The 14,739-nt window shown below is 36.5% G+C and overlaps 2 protein-coding genes across 3 annotated transcripts; both read right to left on the bottom strand.

Annotated features, from left to right (window-relative positions):
* Positions 1-401: 401 nt before the first annotated feature.
* Positions 402-2,694, bottom strand: LOC108998597 (membrane steroid-binding protein 1). Its single transcript, XM_018975180.2, has 2 exons — positions 2,263-2,694; positions 402-1,124 (listed from the first exon to the last, which is right to left on the bottom strand). Exons 1-2 carry the CDS (start codon positions 2,565-2,567, stop codon positions 779-781), a joined length of 651 nt encoding a protein of 216 aa, XP_018830725.1. The 5' UTR covers positions 2,568-2,694; the 3' UTR covers positions 402-778.
* Positions 2,695-5,156: 2,462 nt separating this feature from the next.
* LOC108998643 (F-box/LRR-repeat protein At3g48880) lies at positions 5,157-11,704 on the bottom strand. Of its 2 annotated transcripts, XM_035694944.1 has the most exons (4): positions 11,434-11,572; positions 7,796-8,204; positions 6,738-7,275; positions 5,157-5,757 (listed from the first exon to the last, which is right to left on the bottom strand). In XM_035694944.1, exons 2-4 carry the CDS (start codon positions 8,152-8,154, stop codon positions 5,752-5,754), a joined length of 903 nt encoding a protein of 300 aa, XP_035550837.1. In that variant the 5' UTR covers positions 8,155-8,204; positions 11,434-11,572; the 3' UTR covers positions 5,157-5,751. The 2 variants fall into 2 exon arrangements, with proteins under 2 accessions (XP_035550837.1, XP_018830812.1); XM_018975267.2 differs by lacking the exon at positions 5,157-5,757 and having other exon boundaries at positions 6,373-7,275; positions 11,434-11,704.
* Between the last annotated feature and the right edge of the window lie 3,035 nt (positions 11,705-14,739).

Raw genomic sequence — 14,739 nt, forward strand, 5'->3', positions numbered from 1 at the left:
GGACGGGACAAGCCTTGTTGTGACGTTTGAGCCTATAGGTTGGTTGGGGGGCCTTTCGTGTTCGACAAGTCATTTTCCCTTTTCTATCTTTTCACCCCTACCAAACACACGAAAAGATTTCCAACCATAAGAAAGCAAACAAAGCCCTCAATTAAATTTCCTTCCCTATTAATATATTATGAGGAGATTTGGTTCCCCATTATAAACGGCGCTCAGATCTACGTCCCTGGGGACCAACTGGAGAATGGAGATGTTCTTCCACTAGACCTAGCCTAACCCAAATTGCAATTTGTAGTTCACAGCCGGAACCTATGATTATTGTGACGATTTTGACGTAAATATTTTTCCTGAGTTTCTACAATATCAACATAAAGACTTGAATACTAGAAAACTTTCAGATATGCTAAACAATGCCAGTTGCCACCACAATCCTGGTCTGGCAGCAAAAGCTACAAATATAATTGCATATTAAGAAGCATAAGGCAACTCCATATATGTAATTTATCAATAACACAATCCTCTTATCAAAGAAAATTCACTGAAGGTGATAGAATAAGTTGCAGCTCTGAATCCCTAGGGATTAGCATCATCCATACATTATTTGACAATCCGGACTTCAAACAAGTCCGTTCTTAAGAGATGTATTCTAGACTGCAATCTTAAACTTGAGTCAAACGAGGTTTCATGAAATACTAGCACCACATATTACTCTTCTTCAGCTTCTCCATTAGAAATGGTTTACTAAGTTTGCAATAGTGGCAATTGATTTACCCAACGATTACTCTTTTGCAGCATCAGCCTCAGCAGCAGGAGTTTCCTCAGTGATAACAGCTGCACTTTCTGATGGACCATCTTCAGCAGGCTTAGCAACATCGCGATCGGTAGATTCTGCATGTTCACCGGTCGGTGCCCCATCAGTCACTGGAACAGACTTGACGGTTCCAACCTTAACATACTTGCTCATAAACTTGAATTCCCAGTCCTGCAAAGCCTCGAGTTCAAATGGACCTAGACCGGTTATATCCCCTGTCAGATCTTTCTCTTCAAAGGACATTTTTGCAAGAGCTCTGCTAGCATCCTTTCCAGCAAACAATGCATAAGGTCCACCTGGTCCATAAAACATCCTGCCAGGAAGATCAATCGAGGTGATCAAATTAAAAGCCTCCCTAAATATTGAATTTGAAAAGAAACACAGAAAAGATAATTCCCAACATTGTTCTTTATAAAACAGTAGTCACATAACAATATTTGTATCCCGATACAGAAAATTACAAGCCTGCAATGACCTCATAAACAATCAACAAAAACAAGCAGTTACTTTTGATTGTTAACAGCGTAAACCCTGGTGATGTTTGGTAGTAGGTAATAGTGTTAAGTTTCACAATAAACTCACAGATGAATTGCCGAAGTGGATCTAAAACCTAGCATGTAGAAAAAGCAGAAAAGGTTTGTGAAAACAAATTTAGGAAACCAATAAGGCAACATGCCAACCCCTCCCTGCCTCAAGGCAGTGCCACTCAAATTTGAGCTACGAGGTTCATCATGGACTACAGATTCTTCTCTCATCTAGTTTGCTGTATCAAACTATGAACACACTTTTCTGTGAATACAACACATATTGTTTATGTCATTGCCTAGCACGATGTTAATCCAAATCTACAAGAAATTCTGTAATGGAAAAGAAATTAGAAAAATATGGAAAGTAAAGGCAAGCTAATTGCAAACATTAATAGGGAAAATCTATTTTAAAATTCTGTTATTTTTTGTTAGACAACCAAATTACCACACCAAGAAGTCGAATCATACGAAAGATCCGATGGATCCTAAAGCACAAAAAAACTAAATAAAATTTATTTAACAAGCCCGTCTGACTTCATAAGAACCTAGAGGTAACAATTCAACAACGAGCTAAGACTACGTTCGTGGAAATAAGTATACTTTTCTACAAGTAAATGTGCGTTTTCATGGAGTCACGACATACTAAAAAGCAAATCCAAAAATAAAATCCCCTTTTATGTGCGTGTGTACGTGTATGTGTATGTGTATGAGAGATGGAGAGAAAGAGAGCTAACAGCATGACCTTTTTACATGCTTACCAAAAAAAAAGGCCTTTCTATGCACCCAAAAGAAAATCCAACACACCCCCACTCCACCACAAAAAAAGTTCCACAATTCTCACATACCCAAGAATCCCAAAGATACATATCACTCTAACCGAGTTGATTACACATTCAATACTACAAACCCAGATGCTAACTTTACCTGCTCTGCGACACATCGTAGATCTGGCCCTTGATGGCCATGAGCAAAGGCTTCTCGGGGTCGGATCCATCGTACTGCTTGAGGTCATCCTCGGAGATCTCTCCGAGCTGCACCGGAGGCGGCGGAGGCTGCGACGGCTGCTCGTACTCCCTAGACCTCTGATGATGGTCGGAAGACCCAAACAGACCCGATATCACATAGTATACAGCGAAGAAAAGAGCGATAACCGTAAAGAAGGTCGCCGGAGAGAGCCCCGTGTAGACTGGGATCGCCTCCTTCAGTGTCTCCCACAGTTCCAGAGCCATAAGAGAATTGTAATGGTTTTGGGTTGATTTTCAGCGGATGAGAGAGACCCGGGGGAGAGGACGAAGAGACAAACAATGCGTATCTTATACAAAATTATAAAAAGACCGAGTTTTGGGGTCCAAAGATAAATTCTCAGTCTTTGGGGGGTTCCTCTCTATAAAACTTCTCACTTGCATGTTTTCTCTTCTTTTGTCTGGTTTTGGAGATAAGAAGATTCCACAACATACTAGAATCTAGATGGTATAAAATTATAGAAGTCCTAGTTTTGGGGTCCAAAGATAAATTCTCAGCCTTTGGGGATTCTGCTCAAACTTCTCACTTTACTCTCTACACCATTTCCATGTTTTTTTGGAGATAAAAAGATGAGTGGAGATAAAAAGATGGAGACGGGGACTTTCCTGTGTAATTGTCCTCTTGTTTTAGTTGTTATTACATTTTTGTCCGGTAATTCTCAACTAGTTTGTTTTTCTTTTATTCTACTTTTATTACATAAATTAAGGGAGAGGAATAGGATTGTGAAGAGCCTAATAACTTTGTATTTGAGGGGAATTGATTAGTTGTGTTTGGATTGCATCTCTATATATTTGAATAAAAAGGAAGTATGTCCTATTTTACAAAGAAACGACATTCGAAGGGTATTATAAATTATGGTTTTTGCCTCAATTCATTCTAAAACTCAATTATCAACTTGTAAGATGACGTGACAAAATGTGTGTACAACTTAATTAGATGGACCCCTTCCTCCCTTAGGGAGAAAGCATTCTCATATTTGAATTCTCCAATGTTATATTTTTGGTCGGATCTCATAAAAATAAATTTAAAAATTAGTGTGATTTGATCTCATAATATATCAAACTATATTATTTGTGTATTTATTTTGGGGAGATTCTCTTATAGATGAAACATTTTTTCTTTATTTTAAACAAAAATTTTATGTGTAGTTATTTTTGCATACTCATTTGTACATTTTACTAATGTGATTGGCTGTGTCATTTTTTAATATAAAATAATTCTTTTAACCAATCACATTAATATAATGTATAAAAAATACGTAAAAGTGATTGTACGTAACAAAATTTTTGTTTAAATAAGAATTTTCTGATGGCACAACCAACAATTGATTAACCATCCGACTTAATTCTTATAATTTATGTTTGTAATGTGTGTTAAGTTTCAACCTCGTGAAATGTAATATAAACTAGAAGAGAAGGTGTAATCTGTCACAAAACGAGTACATTATTTGAGGAAATTTTCCGAGTGTGTAAGGTATCAAGTTACATTTAAAATAATCACAAGAAATCTGTTGATGACAATAACCCATGTGATCTCTTTCTTGACTATAAGTCTCCTTAGATATGATTTTGACAAAAATAGTTATTTATACAAAGTATAACAATGTGTGACACTCACCACACAATCCAAATGAGGATTTGTGAAGTTGCAGTTAAATAACCCTGTCGACAAAACCAAAGGAAGAGTAGTTGGGTCTGATGAGGATCAGAGAGGTCGGCAGAGACATGGTAGGTAAAGATGTCAAACTTGGCAGTGGCAGGAACAAACAGGTACTGAAAATCTTCCTCCAGCTTTCTTGCAAGAATAAAATTACAGTGCTAGAAAATAAATCAGTGAATCGCTGCATACCTTTCCTCTTTTGTTGTTGCTAGTTCATTTTATTTGATGAGTACCAGTTTTTGCAGTGAAAATAACTCGGCTTCCCATGAAGATCCAAACTTGTTTAATATGAATAAAATAAAATAAAAAATAATATTAAAATATGTAAAATGTGTGATGTGAGATGATGAATAACATCTTTCTTTTTTAATATCAGAACCAAGCCAATGAAGCCATTATTTAAGCCACAGCCACACCATGCCAAAGAAGTCATTTTACATGACTTTTTCAACATGTGAAACTTCTATTTTTTTAATGCTAAGTATGGCACTAATTTCAGATATCATTTTAGAAAAAAAAGTGCTTCAACAATTTAAATCAAACCCTATGACTTTCAAAACTCTTGATGTTTGTGAGGAAAACTTGACTATATTGCTGTAAATACAATTATTTATCAAGGTTTGTGCAATTTAAATCTAATCGACAGTTCAATAATCTTAAAAACATCGGTCAGATTAAGCAGCTATGATAGTTCATAACATCCACGACCCCAACCCCTCTCTCTCTCTCTCTCCATACTTTTCTTTAAGCAGCGATAATAGACTGAAACGTTGGACAGGATCATCAATGACATAAGCTTTGGGCGCACCTACCAAGAAGATTGACCAGCACAAGCACAAGCACAATTTATTAAAATTACCTAAAGTGCAAATCGGAGATTACAAGTTCTCCTAACCCATGCAAGGACCAAACCCAGCAGAACCCTTTTTGGGTAGCATATTTTCCCATCCTATCCATTAAGATCCTAAAATGGATTCATTAAGCTACGACCAAAATAGGCCACAGTTCCTGACCTGGGAGGATGCACTTTTTTTTTTTGGATAAAACATATTCATTTTATTAATAACGGATATTGCAACTTTGTCCTCAAATATACATAACAAGCTAACTATAATTTTAATAGCTCTCTAGTACATAATTGTGACTAACATGATCTAGTTTATATTGCAAACCTCTACAGACCACCGTCTGAGAGACAGTACAACTCTGTCCAAGATAGAATTTACAAATCCTATACTCTGTCTAAGACGGAGTAGAAGACACACTTTATAAACAAAAAGTTCAAGAGACACACTCTATGAACAAAAGTCCAAGAGATTATGTATTTTTTTGTTTTTATTTTTTCAAAACAAAAAACATAACAGAAATTAAAGATACATGGAAAAGAACGAATTACATCTTAAAAATACAGAGAACTGCATTTTCAACTTTGGAGGAAAAAAACAAACAAAGTGACTATGATGGTGTGTGAGAGTCACACGCCACAATGGGAGTATGGCGGTCAGTCAGGTTTGAAGTAACCGGTGGCCTTGGACACAAAAAAGCCACGTGTAGTGGCAAAATAGCACCCTTTGCGATGGCGCGTGGATTTCATGCGCCCACTTTGGATCGCGCAACAACGTTCGGCGAAATTCTTTGCTCGTCTGAAAGATCGGTGCCTTGGAAAATCTACGGTAGGGCATGTGATGGTCGTCGGATGCTGGAGAGCAACAGATCGACTTTCCGCCATACTTAGCCCTGAAAAAACAACCAAAAAATGAAAAGAAAAGAAGAAAACTAGAGAGGAGATGGAGTAGGGACGAGGGAGGTTTTGATTTGGTAGTGATTTTTAGAGAGAATGAGGAGTCTCTCTCTAAAGCTAGGGCTCAGTTCAACACTCTCAAGCCCGTCTACCACATTAGTCGTCTTTGTAAAAGTTTGGTCTTAGAAAGTCTTCAATTCCTGGTAGGATGCACTTGAAAAGATGTATTATCCGAGAGCGGATGTCCCCCCACAATAATCTCATAGAAGCCACAACTACACGATACTAAAAAAAAAGGGCGCTCTAAGCATAGTCCAAGCATATCTATATGCAGCATATATACGAATATATGTGTGTGTATACATGTATAACCAACTTTGCTTTCTCATACTACCCTTACGAGCCTTATCGATATTATATTCGATCTCTCACAATCTGCAACAATCACGAAAAGTTTGAAGGGACCGATCCATTCTTTATGAATCTTCTTCGATATAATTCAAAATATGAGGTCATGATTGGCATATGCAAACAAAAATGCGGTGCTGTAAAAACAAACAAGTAATGGCAGAACATCATTGCTACCTTGAATCCTTCCAGAGACAACAAAGTCAGTAATTCGCCACTTCTTCGTAATTGCTCGGCGTGGGTGACCAAAATTGAGAATTACATTCTAAGACGAGCTCAACATATATATACACTGATAATGCCATAACTATGTAACCCCTCTCCGAAAACAAGCAGATTGTGTATCAAAACCCCAAAACCAACCTCTCAACCCCCTAATCCACTGACCTGGAGCTTTAATAACACAAGACCACAATGACAGCTTTCATTTGCATTTATTCAGTGACATTTTATTCTGTTTCTAGCATAAAAGCATTACAATCACTGAAGGAGAGGGTCATACACTACCCTTGAGAATTCGTGGAACTATGATTCTGCAAAGCTCTGATCAAAGAGCAAGAGAGCTCACCTCATCTGCTTTCCAAAGCCCTTCCTCATACTTGTACCACCTCATGAGTCCCTCGTCATTTTTCGTTCGCTGGCACATAATGCATGAATCTTTCATGCATGTTAAAAATTCACGTAACTGAGAAGCCCTTCTGCGGATAGATTCATCAATTTCTTTAACAACTCTTTTAGATGCAGGAGGTGGAAGGACTTCTATCAGAAGGCAATGCGATATGTTAAGCACCTCTAGGTGTTGCAAACCATCCAAAACTATTATCAGAGCATCTTTATATACAACTGAGCATCGGAGACTTAGGACCTTCAATTTTGGAAGAAATGCAGCTAGTGTAGAAGCAAATAAAACATCAAAAGGGCCCATAATCTTCAGTTTATTAAAGTTCTTGCAGTTCTTGGAAATTTCCTCCATGAGGTATGGGGGATTTGCTATCTTAGGCATTGTCAGGGATTCAAGATCTTTCCATGTGCCAATGGCCTTGCATATTCCAGTTTTTTTTATTCTGTTCCAAGCCGGCAGAACAAGCCGTCTGAGCCTTGGGCACCTGCAATAAAGGTAGTGGTTACTTCTCAATTCAACACTAGTCATTGATATAAACATATGAAAACATTTTATAATATGTAGCCACAAAGCAACTATCGCTATACAGTTCAATATTCCATCCATCATGAAAATAAGAAGCATGGTCAGCAAATCAGACATCCCCCCCACCCCCCCAAAAAAAAAAAAAAGAAGAAAAAGAAACTACTCTTCAATATTCCAATACATCTTATTCATAAAAAAAAAAAAACATATATATCCCAATACATCTTCGGTGGCATTTTGTTCAAGGATTCTTCCTATTTGTAGGTCACTTAAGGCATGCAGGAAGAGCTCGTGTGGGTACAGCAGGATTTGAAAAAAGAATTGATTGTGATTTTGAACCTGCTCTTTCAATGACTCCTCTTAAATAAGGGATGATGTATAATGCTTGAAGTTGGAATCAATTTCATTTCATCAAACATGCCTTTTTAAAGAAACCTTAAAATATTCCGATTCCAAAACACCAATATTAATGGAATTACCTTTCAGCAGTGTAAGTCAACTGATCATCGCTCACATATAGGTTGAAATGGAAAATCAAAGTTGTTATGTTTCCCTTGCTGAGACTCAAAGAAATCTTCAACAGACGAGTTAGCATCTTATCAGAACGGCTATCAACATAAACATATGGATCTAATAGGATTATTATGAAATTGGATTTCAACATTGATAAATCAAGTGTTTTCCAAAGCAGAGGATCGCAGCAAGCCATACGCCATGCACTGCACACATGAGCAATGCCTGAAGTTAGCTCAAAGACGTTGAAGGACTGTAAAATCTTCACCAAAACATCAGTGTCCAGGTCCTCCCATCTCCTCGCAATAGAGTAACCGTCTTCCATTTCAGCAGCTTCTCAAAATTCTTTTATGGATTTTTAATGTGTCCAAGTTTCTACATGAAAACAAGTATATGGGGTCAATATAAAACGTAAAATTTGTAGAATTATAATAATTGTACATAAAGATAATTCATTCATGATAACATTAAAGAGAGAAGAAAAGGCCAAGTAGATAATGACAGGCATTGAGAGCATCAGTTTGTTTTCATAACTTCAATTGGCAAACAAATCCCAAAAACCAGCCTATGCAGAGTAGGCAACAAAGATAACTTTTTGTGGGTGGAAAAATGGCCACAAAGAAGATTGCAATAAACACCTAGCCTAGAAATAGATTAGAATTGTTTGTTCTGCAGTTTGCAGTGCAGAATATAAAAAATCAAATATCACTTAAGGGAATATTATACTTTACACACTAAATAAACATTTCTTTTGCAGTATGGCCATAATCTATCAAAGTGTCACATCACCCACAAATTACCACTTCTTTTGCAATTAATTACATATTACCGATCATATAGGAGATCAACAAAAATCAAATATCTGTTCACAAAAGAGAGCCAAAAAAATATGCAGCCAATGACAAAGTATATTTCACATCAACATTCATATGAAAATGCGTAGAACAAGAAATGAAATTAGTAAAAATATAAATGATACTAACACACCTCTTACATAATCAGGTTTCAATAGACGACTAATCACCCATTCTGTTTCTTAAATAAACACTTGCGCTGTATCAAATCTCTAAGTCTAATAAACAATCTTTATTGCAAAAATTATGTGCAAGTAGGATTCATAAAGCAGCTAATATTCTAATAAACAATCTTTATTGAAAAAATTATGTGCAAGCAGGATTCATAAAGCAGCTAATACCTCTAGCTCAAATGCACCACCCCAAACCAAAAGAATGGGATGGAGGCCGAGGTTGTCTCAAAGAAAATGCAAAAGAATGGTAGCTATGATCTATGCTATCTGAGAGATATAAGGCCATAAATAATATAACGATTTCATAGAGGTTGCTATAAAAAGATGAGGGCAAAAGAAGATGAAGGGATACAGAATGAAAAAGTATAACTTATAGAATAGCTAAAGACTTTTAAGTAAGAAAATAATAATGCTAGAACCTAGTCAAGCCCACTTAACATGTATTTGCCTCAGTAGAGCCAATTAGCTGTCCCTCTCAGTAATGGGATGGAAGGTGATGTTGTGGATTAAAAAGAAAAAAAAAAAAAGGAAAAAAAGGAACAGTAACAACTAAGATCTGTGGTTAAGTGTGAGATATAAGGGTATAAAGAAAATAGAAATCTCCAACAACAAATAACAGAAGACCAGGGGATACAGAACAAAAAGGTATGGTACATAGAATAGCTCCAGACATCTAAGCGAGGAAATAACAAACATGAAGAAGATTAAAAAAAAGTTGCTAGTGATTCGAAAATCCACAAAGTTTTCACTGGGCAGATAGTAGTTCCTTCTAGTTTAAGAAGTAGCTTGAAAAGAATTGTAGTTGGGGGGAAAAAAAGGCCAACAGTAGCTCAGTGCCTGAATCTGAATTAAATGAGTTATACTCATCGAGAATTAAACATTCAACAAGTCAAAACCGAAAATCCAACAAATCCTACAAAGGTGGATTACAAATCATGCAATAACATAAATACTGTAACATGTTCTGATGAACATGGTAACCAAAATTGTGCAAAAGCCATGAGAGCAGATGTGTGAATGATCGTGGGCAACAGGGAGCTAGGTTGTACATGTAATGTGAGGTGGCTAAGAAATATGCAGAATGGATAAGTGGTGTTAGCTTCTATTTACTGTGAGTGCAAGTGGTAGTTTTTAGTGCCTTACGTGTTGTTGATCTCGTTTCATACAGTGTATTAATAGGTAATGTGGTTGTGGTCATTTTAGGTTGTGATTTGAGTTTTGTATGAAATTACTCCCACCCAAAGTAGAGATTATCCGGTGTAAATTTTTTTCAATTGAGACCTATCAATATTGGAGCATGAAAACTAACAAGAAGCAAATTGAGAAAGCTTGGAGGCTGATGTGAGTGAGCTACGTGAGGAGATTCCCCGATTGGAAATAAATATGGATGGTGTTTTAACGCAGCGAGAAATTTACCCCTGAGGCTATGACCATAAATGCTGATTCTCTCAGATTTTTCTAATTGAATGTAGTTCATCGAGTGAATCCAATATTCAAATTGAAGAAAAAATAAAACAATCAATGAAGAGTGAGCACTTGGGAAGAGGTTGATTGCCTTCGACAGCAGTTTTTCAAGCTTGAACTTACACGCAGTTCCTATTCAGGAGGTGAATGATAGGTTCCAATGAATAAGATGGCCAAAAAGTGCAGTGACCAAAATCGTGCAAAGACATGAGAAAACTTGTGAGGTGGAGCAGTTGTGATTGACTGGGCAATGGGGAATTACACGGTCATGTAATATGAGGTGGCCAAAAAATATGCAGTTATGGATAGGTAGTGTATTTCATAATTACTATGTGTGCAGGGACTAATTATTTTATAGTCAAAGAACTAGTACTTCCATCATATCACAACATGTCATATCATTAAAAATTAGTACTTATGTAAACAATTTTAAAGGCATAACATTTTATGATAGGTCGAGAGTCCAACGCCATCTATACTTCAGGAGTACCTAATAATTTTCTGTTTAAAAGGTGATAGTTTCTTAAGCAAGTTACATTATGCTAATGTACTGTTGTATAACTGCATCCAGATGTGGCAATAGTCAATCGGGCTGTGTTTCCAACAAAATAATGCAAGTTGTGTTTGGAATTTTTGTATGAGGTTACTCCCACCCGAAGTGGAGATTGTACGGTAAAAAAGTTTTTTCAGTTATTAGCATACTCAAATTGTTACCTATGATATTACTGCACACACACACATAAACAGAGTTGAAGAAATGAACTTTGCGAGACGCATGTCTCATAATAGTTTTCGTAACTGCCAAGAACCCAAGAATTAAATCAACTGACAAAGTAAAATAGTAATATCAAGCATAAGCAAGATCTAGAAGTTGTACATCTGAATTGGACAATTCAACTTCGTGACCACTGTAAACTCCAAAAATTCCTAAAAGAAGCCACAATTATAAGTTTTCAATCCCAAAACACTTCTGGGTTTCAAGTTATCCAATCAGATCTTCCTATCCTGATCCAACATCCACCCTCTACATAAGACCACTCATACACACGTACACGCAAACATATATATAAACCCATATTTGAAGAAACGAAAAGTTAAGGGACACAGACTGACCTTCATTCAAACATTGTATGTTGCACTTCTCGATCAGATGCGTGTTCTGGGCGTCGGACTGGTTTGGATTTGATTTGGAAGTCAATGAGATATTTTTATTTGGAAAAAAAGCTACTCTTCCCGCTGGTAACTTTTTTTTTTTTTTTTTTACTTAACGATTAAGCATGGCTCTAAAAAAGAAAAAACTTAACGATAAAGTAAGTACCGCTGGTTTTTTTTTTTGGTTTTCTTCGTCTGCCCAAGAAACAGGAGAGAGAGAGATGCGGATTCCTAGCCGAGAATTTTACTAAAACAGCCCTGGCAGTTTATAGACGAACTCCCTCAAGAACCGGTCAGTTTGACTATTGACATGCCAGTGACGGCGAGTTACACTGACAACTGAGACTCTAGAAATCCTAAGATTAGTGAGTGGATTCCTCTGCGAATGTTCATGGGATTTCCCAATTTTAAAGGGATTGGAATGTGGGATAGTTTGAATTTAGGGTGGTGCTACCAGGGAGGCCACCGAAACAGCTACAGAATACGTAAAAGAAAATTTGTTTTTTATTTTTTATTTTTTTGAACTTTTTAAAATTTATTAAATATTTAAAAAATAATAATAAAAATCAGAAATTCATTTTAAAATCCTTACTTAACAATTAAGTAAAAAAAGTAAAAATAAAAAATGCATTAAATATTATAGCAGTATCTGTACTTTTTGTTTTTGCACAATTTGATTCATTTAGAGATTGGAATAATGAGTTAAGATGAGATGATATTGATTAAGATAAAAGTTAAAAGTTGAATAAAATATTCTTTTTTAATATTATTATTATTTTAAAATTTAAAAAAATTAAATTATTTATTATATTTTATATAAAAATTTAAAAAAACTATCATAATTAGATTATATGAATTGAGATAAATTAAGAGTATTTCTATATCCAAACCGAGTCTTTAAAATTTTTATTCTTCGAACTTGAAAAAAGTGATCCGACCACTGCCATTTTATCTCATTTTAAACGGTATTATCTAATTGTCATCCATTGCCATTTTATTGTTAAATGGTGTTGAAATTCGAGAGAAATAATAAAATATAAGATGTTAAATGAACAGATATTTTCTTATATTTCGTTGAACTGAAATCCCAAGTCTACAGTACGTAAATTACTAGAGACCATGAAATGTTTTAATTTTGCATCGGAGAAAGTTAAGAGCATTGCGATTACATGTTTGTGACGAAAATAAAAGGTAAGTGTGGCATACAAGAACAAGATGATTGGCCACTTTTATGTGGTTTAAAAATTAATAAAACATTTTCAATTATACAGTAAATGACAAGTATCGAGCTTATCAAAATTGTTCGACTTTTAAGGATGAACTAATTTACGTATGAGAACAGCGAGAAAAGAAAAAGGCACTTCAAATGGGAAGGAAACACTTGAAGCCTAGACTTAATCCGTTAAGAACATGATTGAAATGCTGTTGTAATAGATGAAGATGAAGAAACATAAGAGATGGTTGCTGCAAGAAGAAGAACATAATGCACGGAAGATGTTTGTTAAAAAGACTAGCAGAATTTGTATTGTCACGAGAGTACTTCGATGGCTCCCAAACCTCCTCATTCACTAATATAATAGTCTTCCCAAAAGATGATTCTCTCGTCTCTCTCTTTCTCCTTTATTCCCTCATTTCTGACATGTAACTAACTCTTACTATTTGATAAACTAACCTTGCTAGACTTGCAAATAAATTGATAGACCCATTGAAAATTACCTCACAGACTTGAGACGCATAGGTATCCATTTCCATACTTCAACCCCAACGTACCGTTTGAAGTCTTTAAACTCAAACGGTACGTTTTACACTTATTAAAATGCACGCACACATGCACACTACCTAGACTTAAAATAAAATGCACACACTGCCCAAACTTAAAATAAAATGCACACACTGTCCCACTCAACACAAAATGCACGCACACGACTTCTTTCTTCTGGACCCGCAACACACATTTCCTTCCCTTTTTACGTTGTCGTTTCCAGTTCTCACTTAAGCACTTCACAGTTCACACTTCTAGTTCGATGCACATAATCTCTTCACTTCTCTGTTCTAGGTTTCATCCTCTTGTCCAAATTCCAGCCGCCGGGTTCATAATAAACTCCCTCTCATCACAGTACCTTGCCCACAAGGTGTGGGTAAAGGCCTTGCAGACCCCACAATAACTCCCAAGTATTTTCTTCAGTAGGCAAATCCAACCACTTCACGAGGACCTCGGTAACTGCTCTTTCCCCTTGTTTCTTCATACGTCTTTCAATGATTTTTTCTGGCTCTGGTCTTAATTCCCCTGTGTGCTCTGTAGGTGGTAGTGATGGAAAAACTGGAACTTGGGGGCCGATTTTCTTCTTCAAGCATGAGACATGATATGTTGGGTGAACTTTGGAAGACTCGAAAAGCTTTAATCTGTAAGCCACTGCACCTATTTTAACTTCAATTTGAAAAGGCCCATAAAATCTGGGAGCTAATTTCAGGTTGTGTCGGATAGCTAGGGTTTTTTGTCTGTACGGTAATAACTTCAAATAGACCCAATCCCCTACATCAAACTGTCTCTCAGTCTTTTTTTTTATCAGCAAAGTGCTTCATTCGATTACTGGCTTCACTCAAATTGTTCTTTAGTAACTGTATCACCTGATCCCTATCCCTTAAAACTTGGTCTGCTGAGCTATTAGTGCTTATTCCCGGAACATAAGATAGCAAGGTAAGGGGAGGGTGCCCGTACACAGCTTCGAAGGGGGTCATTTTTGTTGATGTATGATAAGTGGTGTTATACTACCACTCCGCCATAGGTAGCCAAACTGACCAGGACTTGGGCTTCACTCCTGCATAGCATCTTAGGTAGCATTCCAAACCTTTGTTAAGCACCTCAGTTTGGCCATCGGGTTGAGGATGGTAGGGCCGAACTGTAGTCAAGAGAAGAACCTTGGGAGTGAAATAAAGCCTGCCAAAAAGAACTTAAGAAAATAGGGTTCCTATCCGACACCACGGACCTAGGAAACCCATGCAACTTAAAGATATTTTTCATAAACACATCTGCGACTACTTGAGCTGTGTAGGAGTGAGACAAAGCTATAAAATGGTCATACTTCGAAAAACGGTTCACTATAACAAAAATAACATTGAATCCCTTAGAATTAGGCAAACCATCAATAAAATCAAGTGATATGTCGGTCCCGGGTTGATTGGGAATGGGTAAGGGTTACAACAACCCTGTTGGACAAGTTGTTTCATATTTAACAGCTTAACAGGTCTCACATTCTCTCACCAGCT

This window comes from Juglans regia, chromosome 1 (assembly GCF_001411555.2).
Source record: "Juglans regia cultivar Chandler chromosome 1, Walnut 2.0, whole genome shotgun sequence".
NCBI lineage: Eukaryota > Viridiplantae > Streptophyta > Magnoliopsida > Fagales > Juglandaceae > Juglans > Juglans regia.